General features: G+C 49.1%; 1 protein-coding gene across 1 annotated transcript; it reads left to right on the top strand.

Moving 5' to 3' along the window:
* The first annotated feature begins 4290 nt into the window (after positions 1–4290).
* SRSF9 (serine and arginine rich splicing factor 9) lies at positions 4291–14640 on the top strand. The gene is made up of 4 exons (XM_062182570.1): positions 4291–4515; positions 8880–9040; positions 10521–10693; positions 14141–14640. Exons 1-4 carry the CDS (start codon positions 4328–4330, stop codon positions 14282–14284), a joined length of 666 nt encoding a protein of 221 aa, XP_062038554.1. The 5' UTR covers positions 4291–4327; the 3' UTR covers positions 14285–14640.
* The last annotated feature ends 71 nt before the right edge of the window (positions 14641–14711 follow it).

The raw sequence follows: 14711 nt of genomic DNA, 5'->3' as shown, positions 1-14711 counted from the left end.
CAGTCACTGCAGCCATCTGGGGAGTAAACCATCGGATGGAAGACCTCCTATCTCTCTCTCTTTCTCTCTGTCTCTGTCTCTGCCTCTCTGTAGCTCTGCCTTTCAAATAAATAAATAAATCTTTTTTAAAAAAGAAAGGAAAACTAAGACTGTAACTCCAAAATCATTCAGGGGTAATGTAATTTTTATAAAAATTTTATTTATTTGAGATGCAGAGAGATATAGAAGAGCTCTTGGTCTATCCACTGGTTCATTCCCCAAATAACCACAAGAGCTCTGGGGCTAAGGTTGGGCCTAGGCCAAAGCTGGGAGCCGGAACTCAATCCTGCGTCCCCCTTGTGGGTGGCAACTTCATCCATCACCATTTCCTCCCAGGGTATGCATTAGCAGGAAGGTAGAGTCAAGAGCTGGAGACTGGTATTGAATCCATATATCCAATATGATACACTGGCATCATAATTGCTAAACCAAGCATCAGCCCAGGATAATGCAGTTGTTTTTTTTTTTTTTTTTTTTACATAAGGATCTACTAAGTCACAGGAGGGGACCTACACAGTAATTATCTTGTGACTCTTCTTATACTGTCCCCTTAGTTATTTCTCACTTTTTCCAAGTTCCTCCACAATGGCACTGACACATCTCTCCTCTCCTCCACTGTCACTCCATTTCCTGCCTACTCTCCTGCAGCTGTCGGCTGGTCAAATTAGCTCTGTCTCCTCCCCTTCTCCATTTCTCCAATCCATCAGCTGCCGTTTCCTACTGAGACAGTCTCATCCCATCATAGCCCCTTAAAACCCTTCAGTTTACTCATTGCCTCAACAGAATCGATTTCCACAACATGGCCTACCAGGCCTTGCAAGTCCCAGCCCCAGCCCCTTCTCCCTTACTTCCCTACAGGAACTCCCGACTCCAGTCACAGTGTAGCCAAGCTGTCTTCTGTCTGGGTTACCATTCCTGCTGTCCTTTTTGTCTGAAACCTCCTTCCCTTCTTCCCTCTGCTTAACTCCTGCTGGTCCTACAAACTCAACCTAAAGATCTCCTTCTAGGAATCTTCTATAGAAACTCTAAGTCTGCATTAGGAGGTCCTCCAGTGTAGTCTTAAGCAGCTTTCCCTTATCACAACTGTACCCCACACGAGGGTGTGTCAGCAACATGTATATACAACTTGAGGACAGTTACATTACTTTGTGTCCTGGGCTTCACACAGAGCAAAAATTCGAGGATGTAGTAAGTGATGTCGAGTAACTAGAGGAAAAAAAGCTCAAAAGGACGTTCCTGCCTAGTGTATGGCCTTAGTAGAGAATGCAGCCCAAGAACCCTCTGAGCACTAAGTGATAATCTTGGCCTCCTTTGTGTTCTTTTTTTTGACCGGCAGAGTTAGTGAGAGACAGAGAGAAAGGTCTTCCTTCCTTAGTTTCACCCCCCCCAAATGGCCGCTACGGCTGGTACACTGAGCCGATCTGAAGCCAGGAGCCAGGTGCTTCCTCCTGGTCTCCCATGCGGGTGCAGGGCCCAAGGATTTGGGCCATCCTCCACTGCCTTCCCAGGCCACAGCAGAGAGCTGGCCTGGAAGAGGAGCAACCGGGACAGAATCCGGCGCCCCGTCTGGGACAAGAACCCGGTGTGCTGGCGCCGCAGGTGGAGGATTAGCCTAGTGAGCCATGGCATCGGCTTCCTTTGTGTTCTAACTGTAAAGGTCTTCACCTGGGCTCAAAGAAACAAACTCCACCTTTGGAGTTGTGTGGAGGATCCTAAAAGCCCCCAACAGTTTAGCTGTGCTTGTCCTAATCCAGTAAGCCTGTGTTTGCCATGTTCCCACATCTAGGTGCCACATTTTCTAGGCTTGGGAACTGAACCCCTTTGAAGATAGCATGCCGCAGGACCTTGCACACTACAAGATGAATCACTACAATCAGCACGGAGTCTTCCACCTAACAGAGTCCTATTGGTCACTTAGCTGACTCCTCTCTCCCTAGGACACTGCCCAGGTGTCTCTGGCAGCACTTTTTTCTTTTTATCTTTGTAAGCAACAATTGCATAAGAATGGCAGGACTCAGACAATGGCATTAACACACCTAAACACATCCCCCGAAATGAGGGGGCATCTGGACTGCAGGATGCCTCTGGGATAAGTAAGTTCCTATAAGGCTGCGTTCTTAGATTCAAGGTCATACTTAGCCAGGGCTCTTTCCTGCTTGCCTTCTGAAGCCTAGGAGAGAATAGCTACAGGCATTACACAATCCAGAAAATGGTGGTTCTGGTTTACTTTAGAAATCATTTATTTGTTTTATTCCAGTTATAAAAGGAGTACATGACAATTTGATAAGCACAAAAAAGAGAAATAAAATAATTAAAATATAGAAATCAATACCATTAAGAGATATCTCCACAACATTTGAAGGTTATTTTCTTCTATGCTTTTTTGTTTCAAATAATGAATACACACACACACACACACAAATGTATGCATCTGCAAATATATCCTCTTGTATAGGACTGTGATATTGTATACATTTTTAAAACATTTAAATTTTTTATCTTTTTTTTTTTTTTTTTTTAAAGGCAGAGAGACAAAGAGAGTCTGTCAGACAAAGAGTGATCTTCCATCCATTGGTTCATTACCAAATGTCTGCAATGGGTGGGGCTGGTCAGGCTGAAGCCAGGAGCCCAGAACTCAATCCAGGTCTTCCACATGGGTAGCAGCGACCCCAGTACTTGAGCCATCACCTGCTGCCTCCCAAGATGCACATTAGCAGGGAGCTGGAATTGGAAGCACAGCTGGGACTCAAACTTGGAGACCCCTGCCCTTGTATAAAAATTTATTTTTCTTCTGAGAATATGAAAATGAAGCATTGCTGCTGCAACAATCAACTCTACAGAAACGCATGACATCTAAAGTGAAAGTTGCCATTTAAATACCATTTAATAATTATTTGAGCGGCAGAGAGACAAAGAGACACAGAGAGAGCTCCCACCCACTGGTTTACGCTGCAAATGCCTGCAAGGGCCAGGGCTGGGGCAAGCTGGAGCCGGAAGCCAGGGGCGGGTACACAGTCAAGGTCTCCTATGCGGGTGGCAGAAGCCCAAGTACTGAAGCCATCGCTGCTGCCTCCCAGTCTGCATTAGCAGGAGGCTGGAGTTGGGAGCAGAGCCAGGTATCTGAACAAAAGCACTCTGCAAACAGCACCCTAACTGCTAGGTTCAACACTCTTCTCTAAAAACCATCATTAAACATGATGAGAGAGACAGAGAGAGACGTATCTCCTACAGACTGGTTCGCTGGGGAGTAGACACAGAAGCCAGGAGCCTGGAACTCAGTCACTCCTACGTGAACGGCTGGGGCCCAAGTACTTGGACCATCACCTGTTGCCTCCTAGGGTGTGCATGACCAAGAAGCGGGAATGAGGAGAGCAGCCCGGACTCGAACCCAGGCACTCCGATACGGGATGCGGACGCCCCCGTAGCCGCTTAACCACTGCGCCAAATGCCCGCCCCAGAGCGTTCCTTTCCGCTATGACAAATGTCCTAGATTCTCTTCTGATGCCAGTCCCGTTTACCACACGTGCCCGGGTTTAATCCTCTGCATGTGGAAAAGTCAAGGCGGGAGCCCATCTTAAGTACTCAGACCGGACGGCGGGGCTGTGGGTTCCAGTGCTGACCCCTCTGGGGCCTCTGTTCTCTCCCCCTGTCACACCGGGGTCCTTCCATCCTGTGTCAGGATTACAAGGCGCTCTCCGGAGACGGTCCTGACAGAATAAGTATGCGCCCATCACTTCCTCATCTCCGGTAAACCCGCGAGTCCAAAAGCTCAATGGGGACCGCGGGGCTCGGAGGGCTACTGACCTGAGGCTGAGGGCCGCTGTGAGGACAGCTGAGGGGTCAGCCCGCCGCCCCGGCCTCCTTCCCTCCGGCGCCCCGCACGCAGAGTGACAGCCGCCGGCCGGCCCTGTGCGCGCCCCCTCAGCTCAGTGAGCGCTCACAAAAGCCTGTGAGGTAGGCGGCGCTAGAGGGAGAAACCCAGGCTCAGGCAGCCCAAGTCGCTTGCCCAGGCCCACGCAGCAGGCGACGGAGCAGGGTACGGGGCGCCCCGGGCCGGTCGGCACCTACAGGGGGCGCCGGCCCGCGCGCACGCGCACTCGTCTCCGCCGCGTCCCCTTTAAGAGAATTCCTTTTGCCTCGGTCGACTCTGTCGCTTCCGCTCCGCGTTCCCATGATGCAGTGCGGCTGAGCGCCTCAGAGCCCGCGGGGACGCTGCGGGGGGACCCGGGCTGAGGCGGCGGCGGCGGCGACGTGGGCTGCGGCGGGCCCGCGGCGTCGGGCGGTGCGGATGTCGGGCTGGGTGGACGAGCGCGGCGGCGAGGGCGACGGGCGCATCTACGTGGGGAACCTGCCGACTGACGTGCGCGAGAAAGACTTGGAGGACTTGTTTTACAAGTACGGCCGCATCCGCGAGATCGAGCTCAAAAACCGGCACGGCCTCGTGCCTTTCGCCTTCGTGCGCTTCGAGGACCCCCGGTGAGACCCGCCGCCTGCCCTCGTCTCCCCTCCCCCTCCGGAGCCTCCCCTCCCCCTCAGCACAGACCCCCCTCATGGCGCCCCCGGGTGGAGGAGGAGGCGGCGGCGTCCTCTCCCTCTCCCCGCGGGCTTCGGCCCGTCCTTGGCTCCGTCGTCACTTCCTTTATTATTATTTTACTTAAAAACACACAATCTGGGCCCTCGGAGGGCCCGAGCGCGCCCGGCGCGGCCTCGGAGGGTGGGACCAATGCGCGCTCGGCGCCCCGCGCCCGGGGAGGCGCCCGGAGGAGGAAGCAGCCCCCGGGCTGGGGAAGCTCGCGCCCCTGCACCGGCCCGGGGTGGGGGTGGGGGGCGCGCGTGCAGCCCGAGTCTCGCCGGCGGCTCTGCCCGGGGGGATGTGGGTGCCTCTGGAGGTCGCGGGGGGGGGGGTGTCTCTGCTGGACGGACCTGCAGCCCGGCCCCGGGGCTAAACTTCCCCAGCCGCCGGAGGGGATCTCCGCCTTCGTTCCGCTCCCCTGCTGGGGGTGGGGGGCGCTGCTGGGTCTTGAAGCCCCCAGGGACTGGGGAGCTTTGGGTCTTTAAACTGTCCAGGGAGGGTCTCTCTGACCGTGCAAACCTTTGTGGAAAGGGAGCTTGCAGAACTGCGGGTGGTGGTTCTGGGCGCTGCGCCCGGGGTTAAGTAGGAACCCGCTCTCCGTTCTCCCAGCCTCCTCTCGAGGAACCAACATTCCCTCGGCTGCCTCACGACCCGGAATGGCTGCAGGGTGCCCCGCTTGCCCCGGGTGGAGGAATTGATCGGGCGGGGACAGATGGGGAGGCGGGAGGCACCCTCAGACTCTGGCGGGCCTCATTCCTGGAGCTGGTGTCTAAACAGGAAAAGGCTGCCCCTCTTGGTGCTCACGTGTTTTCTTGAACAGTCCCTATCTGTCAAGTACCATGCAGTGTGATCTTTAGCGTTTTCAGTAATCTATGAGTTACATACAATAAACCACATTTTACCAGAAGAAGAAATTAAGGATTTAATTGTTAATAAAAGGGACTAGCAATGGGATCAAGATTGGACCTGAACTCCCTGTTCTGCCCTTGGAATACAAACTTACTGTGTGGTATGCTACATTGTCATTTTTCCCCTCATTCCTTTCATAAAAGAAAAGCTTTTTTTAATATCTCCAGATGCCAAGTTTCAAGCAAAGCACTGTACACGAAGTATCTTGTTTAAATTTTACAGTAGCCGGCGCCGCGGCTCACTAGGCTAATCCTCCGCCTTACGGCGCTGGCACACCGGGTTCTAGTCCCGGTCGGGGCATTGGATTCTGTCCCGGTTGCCCCTCTTCCAGGCCAGCTCTCTGCTGTGGCCAGGGAGTGCAGTGGAGGATGGCCCAAGGGCTTGGGCCCTGCACCCCATGGGAGACCAGGATAAGCCCCTGGCTCCTGCCATCGGATCAGCGCGGTGCGCCGGCTGCAGCGCGCCAACCGCGGCGGCCATTGGAGGGTGAACGAACGGCAAAAGGAAGACCTTTCTCTCTCTCTCTCACTGTCCTCTCTGCCTGTCAAATAAATAAATAAATAAATTTTGCAGTAACCCTGTGGGATAGGCATTTTACTTAGATTACACATAAAAACTTGATTAAACACAACTACTAGGAAGTAGAAGAATATTCAGTCTACTCTTAAGGGGTTGAGGTTGTGTTGCAGTTGCTGCTGCTTGGGACTCTTTTCTTTTTAATTTATAAGGCAGAGTTACAGAGAGACGGACAGGCAGAGAGAGAGGTCTTCCATCTGCTGGTTCACTCCCCAAATGGCCATAATGGCCGAGCTGGGCCAGTCCGAAGCCAGGAGCTTCCTCTGGGTCTCCCATGCAGGTGCAGGGGCCCCTTCATTGGAAGTGGAGGACCCAGCCTCAAACCAGTGCCCATATGGTATACTGGCACCACAGGCAGATGCTAAACCTAGTACACCACAGTGTCCACCCCAGCTTGGGACTCTTGCATCCTACATTGGAGTGCCAGTTCAAGTCGCAGCTGTGCTTTTTTTTTTTTAAGATTTATTTGGAAGGCAGGGGGATAATGAGAAAAGGAATGAAAGAGATTGTACATCTGCTGGTTCACTCCCCAAATGGCTACAATATCCAGGACTGAGTCCGGCCCAAACCAGGAGCTGAGAACTCCATCCAGGTCTCCCACGTGGGTGGCTAGGACCCAGGCAATTGGGCCATCTTCTGCTGCTTTCCCAGGGTCGTTAGCAGGGAACTAGATTTGAAGTGGAGCAGCCCAGACTCTAACTGGCTTTCTGTTTTGTGATGCCTGCGCAGGCGGCAGCTTAACTTGCTGTGCCACAATACCAAGCTCGTGCTCTGTTTAATAGCCAGCTCCCTGCGAATGTACCTACAATGACAGCAGATGACCCAAGTGATTGGGGCCTTGCCACCTTCATATAAGACCAGGATGGCGTTCTTGGTTCTTGTCTTTGTTCTGACCCGGCTTTGACTGTGGAGGGCATTCGAGGAGTGAACGAGCAAATGACAGATCTCTTTCTCTGTGTCTCCCTTTCTTCTGTCAAATAAATAATTGAATCTTTAAAACAAAAATCAAGTCTACTCTTAAGCCCTCGCTGCTGTATCCTTCCTCCATACTTTGTTATAAGAGTCAGGGTTGGGGCCTTTGCTGGGGCATAGTAAGTTAAGCCTCCTTCTGCAATGCTGGCATCCCATATGGGTGCCAATTCGAATCCTGGCTGCTCATCTTCCGATCCAGCTCTCTACTTATGGCCTGAGAAAGCAGTGGAAGGTGGCCCAGGTGCCTGGGCCCTAGTACCCATGTGGGAGACCTGGAAGAAGCTCCTGGCTCCTAGCTTTGGCTGACCCAGTTCAGGCAACTGCGGCTATTTGGGGAGTGAACCAGCAGATGAAAGACCTCTGTGTCTCCTTCTCTCTCTCTCTCTCTCACTCACTCTCTCTCTTTTACACTGCCTCTCAAATACATAAAAATTTTTCAAAAAAGAGTCAGGGTTACACTAGATGTCCTTGTTGCCATGGTCCTGGAACCTCATAAGCAGTTTTGTACCTATAGCACTGAACAATGCCCTCATTAGCACATTCAGCTCCACTCGTCCACCCAATCTTCAAAGCCATTTTGGATAATGAACTTGGCATTCCTAACTGTCCTAGAGCCCTAGGAAACACTTAAAGTAACTATCGAATGTTAATCTCTTTCAGCAAAATTGTACACAGAGACTGGTTTTTGACAACTCAATTCTTCAAACCTTGCTGAAAAGGTACACTTAAGAGAGTTCCAGGGGGCCAATGCTGTGGTACAGCGGGTTAAAGCCCTGGTCTGCAGTGTCGGCATCGATATAGGCGCCGGTTCGAGTTCTGGCTGCTCCACTTCCCATCCAGCTCTCTGCTATGGCCTGGGAAAGCAGTGGAAGATGGCCCAAGTCCTTGGGCCCCTCCACCCACGTGGGAGACCTGGAAAGAAGCTCCTGGCTCAGCTCAGTTCTGGCCGTTGCAGTCATTTGTGGAATGAACCAGTGGGTGGAAGATATCCCTCTGTCTATCTCTGGCTCTACCTCTCTCTGTGGCTTTTATAAATAAATACATCTTTTAAAAAAGAGAGAGAGAGTGAGTTCCATACACTCATTTGCATTTGTTTTGAGCTCACTTTTTAAATGGGTTTTTCTTTCTATAGGAGTTAAGATGCTAGGCCTGTAAAAGAACATTAAGGGGTTAAAGTACGGTATGTGTTCTGAGAAATTGCTCTTAAAGTTAGATAAACTCTGGCTTATTAGCACAATCATGTCAACAGTTTTCTGGTTTAGCCCTTTTATAAGTACTGTTTCTTCATTTGTTGTTTTTCTTTATAAAGATTTATTTATTTGAATGGCAGAGTTAGATCTTTCATCTACTGGTTTACTTCCCAAATGGCCTCACCACACAGGGCTGGGCCAGGCTGAAGCCAGGAAGCCCAGAGCTTCTTCCAAGTTTTCCTGCGTGGTTGTAGGAGCCCGAGCACTTAAGCCGTGTTCCACTGCCTTCCCAGGCATATTAGCAGGGAGCTGGATTGGAAGTGGAGCTGCCAGGACTCAAACCAGTGCCCATATGGGATACTGGCATTTCAGATAGTGGCTTAACTCACTGTTCCACAGCACTGGCCCCCATTGGTTATCATTTCATACCTAGAAAACCCTGTATGTTTCAACTGTGACATTTAATTTCAGTATCATGAAAGATCTTCAAACCAAAGCAAAAGTACACCAAGATCCCATTTTGTTTGTTTTTCTTCTCATTCTGGCTTTCCCTGTTATGTCCTTCACTGGGAAGTCACTTAGCCTCCTGGGCAGCACTAACTCTAAACTTTTCTTTGCAGAGATGCTGAGGATGCAATTTATGGCAGGAATGGTTATGATTATGGCCAATGTCGGCTTCGTGTGGAGTTCCCCAGGACTTACGGAGGTCGGGGCGGGTGGCCCCGTGGTGGGAGGAACGGGCCGCCTACAAGAAGATCTGATTTCCGAGTTCTTGTTTCAGGTAATTTCCTTTCAAATTGAATAAGATGGTGCATGTAAAATACTTAGCACAGAAACTGGCCTCCAGGAAGTGTTGCGTGTTACACTCAGTGCATGGGATTCTAGGGCTCTGTGTTAGCTTGTGCATAGTGACAATGTGAAGCTCTATCCAGGGAGGCAGGTATCCTGCAAATGAAATCGCACTGTTGTGCGGCCTTTAAAGAACATGCTTCTTATAAAGAGGTTTTCTCATAAAGTGGTGAAAAGGGAAGCTGATGACAAAACCTTGTGAGCAGGAGTTCCAAAGATGCTTCCTTTTGAAATGGACCTTGGTATGAGACTTGTTGGAAGGGTATTCCAGGAGCCAGTTCTGAGTAACTTTTCCCAGTCTTAGATCTTAAAAAGGCCAGAGTTTGTTATGATTTCAGAATTTTATTAAGAAAAACAAAAGCCTCATGACTTCTAGAGTCTTGGGGATTGTATTGAAAAGTATAGAATATTTCTGTCTAGGGTTTACACGTGATGAAATGTTACACTCAGAGGTTTGTGTGTCTTTGAAATATTAACACACTACTAAAGACCTGGGGCCTTCTGGCCATCGCAAGGGAGTTTAGGGCCTCGTGGAGTAAAACGTATTAAGCAGCCTGGCATCTTTTTAAGATGTGAATGTCAGCAATCACAGCAGATTGCAATGTACTTAAGAGTGATACTGCCTATCTTGTGTCCCCTTGTAATTTTTAACCCTAGAACTCTATTCCCTCCTTCAGGATGTCATACGTTATCTTTTTTTCTCTCCATGCTGCTCTGAAATCTGCTTAGAAAACTTTTAGGAAATGGCTGCAGTCCTGAGCTGTGAGCGGTAAACACAGCCTTTGAAAGCAGGAGCACATTTCCCTTTCATGACATCAGGTAGGGTTGTATGACTCCTGACTAGTTCTAGCATCTGAGTATTACCTTTCCCTCACTGTATTGAAGAATTTGCTGATCTCTTAAGAGGTACTTGGTCTAGTTCGTCAGTCATTCACACCTACAAGAAAGCAAACTCTGCAGATTTTTGTTGCTGTTACCTTCAGACATATTTTGGTATTTCCTTGGCTTGTTTCAGACTTCCCATATCCTGGGAAATCCAGTCAGGCAAGAAATAAGTGGTACTGATAAATCTCATAATGGAAAAAATTGGAACTCAAAGTCTTAGGGGTTTGTATTGATTGTGAAGGATGAAGAAATAGGCTGTGAACTCAAAGATACTAAAACTGTAACACGATGGACTTCTTGCTATGTTGGAAAGGCTTGATCTCTGGAATACTAGCTTAGGACCAGTTTTTAAAAGTGGCTTACCACTTAATGCTTTGGTGTTCTCTGGTTTCATGTCCCTTATCAAGATTTGTGATTTGGAGACTCTCAGGATTTAAGTGATTCACAGAGAAAGGATTGCTGGCTCTTAACAGGGCAGTTAACATGGCTAAAAGAAATGGGCTCTTCTCTGTGTTCTCCGTGTCCAGGACTTCCTCCGTCAGGCAGCTGGCAGGACCTAAAAGATCACATGCGAGAAGCTGGGGATGTCTGTTATGCAGATGTGCAGAAGGATGGAATGGGGATGGTTGAATATCTTAGAAAGGAAGACATGGAATATGCCCTGCGTAAACTGGATGACACCAAGTTCCGCTCTCATGAGGTGGGTTCCTATGTTGTTTAAGAGCTTGTATTCTGTTCACTGTACCTGAACCTGATCTAGAAGAAGTAGCAATAGGCCATGTGTTTGCCTTGTGACGACCTCTTCATAGTACCATTAAGAATCTCTCCTGAAGTAGGTGTTTGGTCTAGCAGTTAAGATGCCACTTGGGGTGCCTGCATTCCATATTGGAGGTTCAAGTCCCAGCTCCACTTGTGTTTCCAGCTTCCTGCTAATATGCTTCCTGGAAGGCAGCAGGTAATGGCTCAAGTACTTGAGTCCTTGCTACCATGTGGGAAACCCAGATGGACTCCCCAGCTCCTGGCTTTGGCCTGGCCCAGCCCTAGCCATTGCAGTCATTTGGGAAGTGAACCGGTGGATAGGAACTCTCTTCTGTGTATCACTATCTCAAATAAATAAAAAATGTTAAAGGATGTCTTAAATGGACAAAGCCAAGGAATTTGCCATGTCTAAGCCCTCTAGGGTCATAGCAGAGAAGTGTGCATGCAGTTCTTTTATTTATTTATTTTTTTTGTCCCCCTTCCTTTTTTGAAAGATAGGGGCAGGCCGGCGCCGTGGCTCCGCCTGCAGCACCGGCACACAGAGTTCTAGTCCCGGTCGGGGCGCCGGATTCTGTCCCAGTTGCCCCTCTTCCGGGCCAGCTCTCTGCTGTGGCCCGGGAGTGCAGTGGAGGATGGCCCAAGTGCTCGGGCCCTTCACCCGCATGGGAGACCAGGAGAAGCACCTGGCTCCTGGCTTTAGATCAGTGCAGTGCGCTGGCCATTGGAGGGTGAACCAACTGCAAAAGGAAGACCTTTCTGTCTCTCTCTCTCTCTCTCTCACTGTCCACTCTGCCTGTAAAAAAAGAAAGAAAGAAAGAAAGATAGGGGTAGAGAGAGATGGAGAAACAGATTTTTTTCATCCGTGGGGGTCACTCCCCAAATGCCCAGCTGGAGCTGAGCCAGGTCAAAGCCAGGCGTCAGGAACTCCAACTGGGTTTCCCACATAAGTGGCAGGGATCCATGCATTTGAGCCATCATCTGCTGCTTCTCAGGATACATATAGTGGAAACTGAATTGGGAGTGGAGGAGTTGGGGCTCAAATCAGGAACTCTGATGTCTTGATACAGGTGTTGTAACTGCTGTGCCAGGCACCTGCCTGATTTTTAACCTGGAGGGAGTATTGGTACAGTCTGCCATAATGGGTTGAGCTGTTTTTTAACATCACCCCTTTCCTAACTAGCTTAATCATCAATGTCCCTAAGTAAACCTAACTCTTATGGCTGTCCCTCCTCTGGGTCTAGTCTGGGCTCTGCAGGCCAATTTCATCCTTTCTAGCTAGGTATTGCTACAAGGCTGACACTTCACTTTTGTTTCCCCAGAGTAAAAAAAAAAAAATTGTCTCTGAAACGTGCATCACTCTGGCTTTTTCTTGTAGTTGATCCCCTCACTTTTTTTTAAAAAAGATTTATTTATTTATTTGAGAGTCAGAGTTACACAGAGAGAGGAGAGAGAGAGGTCTTCCATCCGCTGGTTCATTCCCCAATTGGCTGCAACAGCTGGAGCTGCGCCGATCCGAAGCCAGGAGCCAGGAGCTTCTTCCGGGTCTCCCACATGGGTGCAGGGGCCCGGCCATCTTCCACTGCCTTCTCAGGCCATAGCAGAGAGCTGGATCAGAAATGGAACAGCTAGGTCTCGAACCAGCGCCCATATGGGATGCTGGCGCTTCAGGCCAGGGCGTTAACCCGCTGCAACACAAGGCTGGCCCCAGAATAGGTGTTTTTTTTTTCAGATGTTTTTTCACATGAATTGACATGACCAGGAAGTAAACTTGGATTTCTTCTTTTTAAAAAAATTTGAGGTGAGATTCACATCACATGCAAGTAGCATAACTTCTTTTCTTCTCTCTCTCTCTCTCTTTTTTTTTTAAAGATTTATTTATTTTATTTGAAAGTCAGAGTTACACAGAGAGAAGGAGAGGCAGAGAGAGAGAGATCTTCCATCTGCTAGTTCACTCCCCAACTGGCCGCAATGGCTGGAGCTGCGCCGATCCGAAGCCAGGCGCCAGGAGCTTCTTCCGAGTCTCCCACGTGGGTGCAGGGGCCCAAGGACTTGGGCCATCTTCCACTGCTTTCCCAGGCCATATCAGAGAGCTGGATTGGAAGAGGAGCAGCTGGGACTCGAACTGGCACCCATATGGGATGCCGGTGCTTCAGACCAGGGCGTTAACCCACTGTGACACAGCACAGGCCCCATCCCCTCACTCTTACAACTTAGTTCTTTTATTTATTTATTTTTTTAAGATTTATGTATTTACTTGAAAGGCAGAGTTACAGAGAGGCAGAGAGAGAGACAGAGACAGAGATATCTTCCATCCACTGGCTCCCTCCCCAAATGGTCGCAACGGCTGGAGCTGAGCTGATCCAAAGCCAGGAACCAGGATCTTCCTCCAGGCCTCCCACGTGGGTGCGGGACCCAAGGACTCGGGCCATCTTCTGCCTTCCCAGGCCATAGCAGGGAGCTGGATTGGAAGTGGAGCAGCCGGGACTCAAACTGGCACTAATATGGGATGCTGACGCTGCAGGCAGTGGCTTTACCCGCTACCCTACAGTGCCGGCCCCAGAACTTAGTCTTGTTGTCCTTCCTTTCAGGAAGGCAGCTGCTACTTTGGATCTGTCTGATTTGGGTGGTGCCTCCCTTTGATGTCATTGACACCATATGCCACTTCAGGAGTCGGACGTTGCTTTTTTGTGGTTATTCTGTTCTGACTTGCTGTGGTGTTTGGGGAGACCTGGGGAACACAGACCTCTGGGTTCATTTCTTCTGAGAATTCGTACAATTCCTCAATTTTATGGCTTGTATGGCTTACCAGTGCTTTGGCTCAGGCTGTCCTCTAGGACTTGAATTTGTAGCATGAAGAGAGCAGCACTTTGACCTCAGGCTGCAAAGAAGGAATTCTGTAAGGGTAAATTCAGTGACTTTGACCTAATGTGAGAACACCTCTGGCTTCTTTGACCTTAGCATCTGAAGATGTTGCCTGAGGGCCAATAGGGCCTGGAGAAAGGCCAGCCTAGACATGACTCCTTGTTTGCTTATGAATTTCTTGGCTGAGCTGCTATTCTGAATCTTGGATCCTCCAATGTGAAATGTTCTCGTAACAGCAAGTCACAAGACCTGCCAGGAAGCTGACCTGTAACATCTAGAGCATGCAGCGCAGCTCCTGAACCCTGGGAGGTATTGACTACATTAGCTCCTTCAAACATATCCCCAAGTTGCCATTTACTAATTTGTATAGCCTTTTGCAAATGATATAACTTAAATCTTTATTTTTCATAATTGTTGAAATAGAAGAGTATCTATTTCATAATGTTGAGATGGTTTAATGAGGTAACATTGTGCCAGGCACAGAGTAAGTGCTCAGTACTGACATATCTTTTTGTTTGAATTTCAGGGTGAAACTTCCTACATCCGAGTTTATCCTGAGAGAAGCACCAGCTATGGCTATTCACGGTCTCGGTCTGGGTCAAGGGGCCGTGACTCTCCATACCAAAGCAGGGGTTCCCCACACTACTTCTCTCCTTTCAGACCCTACTGAGACAGGTGATGGGAGTTTTTTCTTTATTTTTTAGATGAACTGAGCTGCTTTGTGCTCAGAATCTACATTCCAGATTGATGATTTAGTGGCTTAGGAAATTTTTTTAATTTTTTTTTAAGGAAATAAAAAACTTACATAATTTCTACCAGGGCCATATTAGCAGTGAAATGTTTTAAACTGCAGAAATTGTGGTTTTGGTTCAGAAACAAGTTGTATATTTTTCACCCCCAATTATGGGAAAAAAAAAAAATCAGTGCTGTGTCTTTTGTGGGTTGCTCTGCTCTGGAGATCAGCAGTTACTGTGACTGAGTCGGCCCATTCTGTTTAGAAATATATTTTAAACGTTTGGTAATTGACATGTGTGGTTGTCCTTAATTAAGTTAATAGATTTTATCAAACAGGCACACTTAGCCACTTATATCCAGTT

The sequence above is a fragment of the Lepus europaeus genome, chromosome 23, assembly GCF_033115175.1.
Source record: "Lepus europaeus isolate LE1 chromosome 23, mLepTim1.pri, whole genome shotgun sequence".
Classification (NCBI taxonomy): domain Eukaryota; kingdom Metazoa; phylum Chordata; class Mammalia; order Lagomorpha; family Leporidae; genus Lepus; species Lepus europaeus.
The sequence above is the reverse complement of the archived record's forward strand: the minus strand, read 5'-3'. Positions and strand labels throughout refer to the sequence as shown.

Excerpts from the sequence above, each read along its gene's own strand:
- SRSF9 (XM_062182570.1), top strand. The coding sequence starts at position 4,328 with ATGTCGGGCTGGGTGGACGAGCGCGGCGGCGAGGGCGACGGGCGCATC. Across the intron at positions 4,516-8,879 it reads GTGCGCTTCGAGGACCCCCG|AGATGCTGAGGATGCAATTT; the intron begins GTGAGACCCGCC and ends TTTTCTTTGCAG. Across the intron at positions 9,041-10,520 it reads TTTCCGAGTTCTTGTTTCAG|GACTTCCTCCGTCAGGCAGC; the intron begins GTAATTTCCTTT and ends CTCCGTGTCCAG.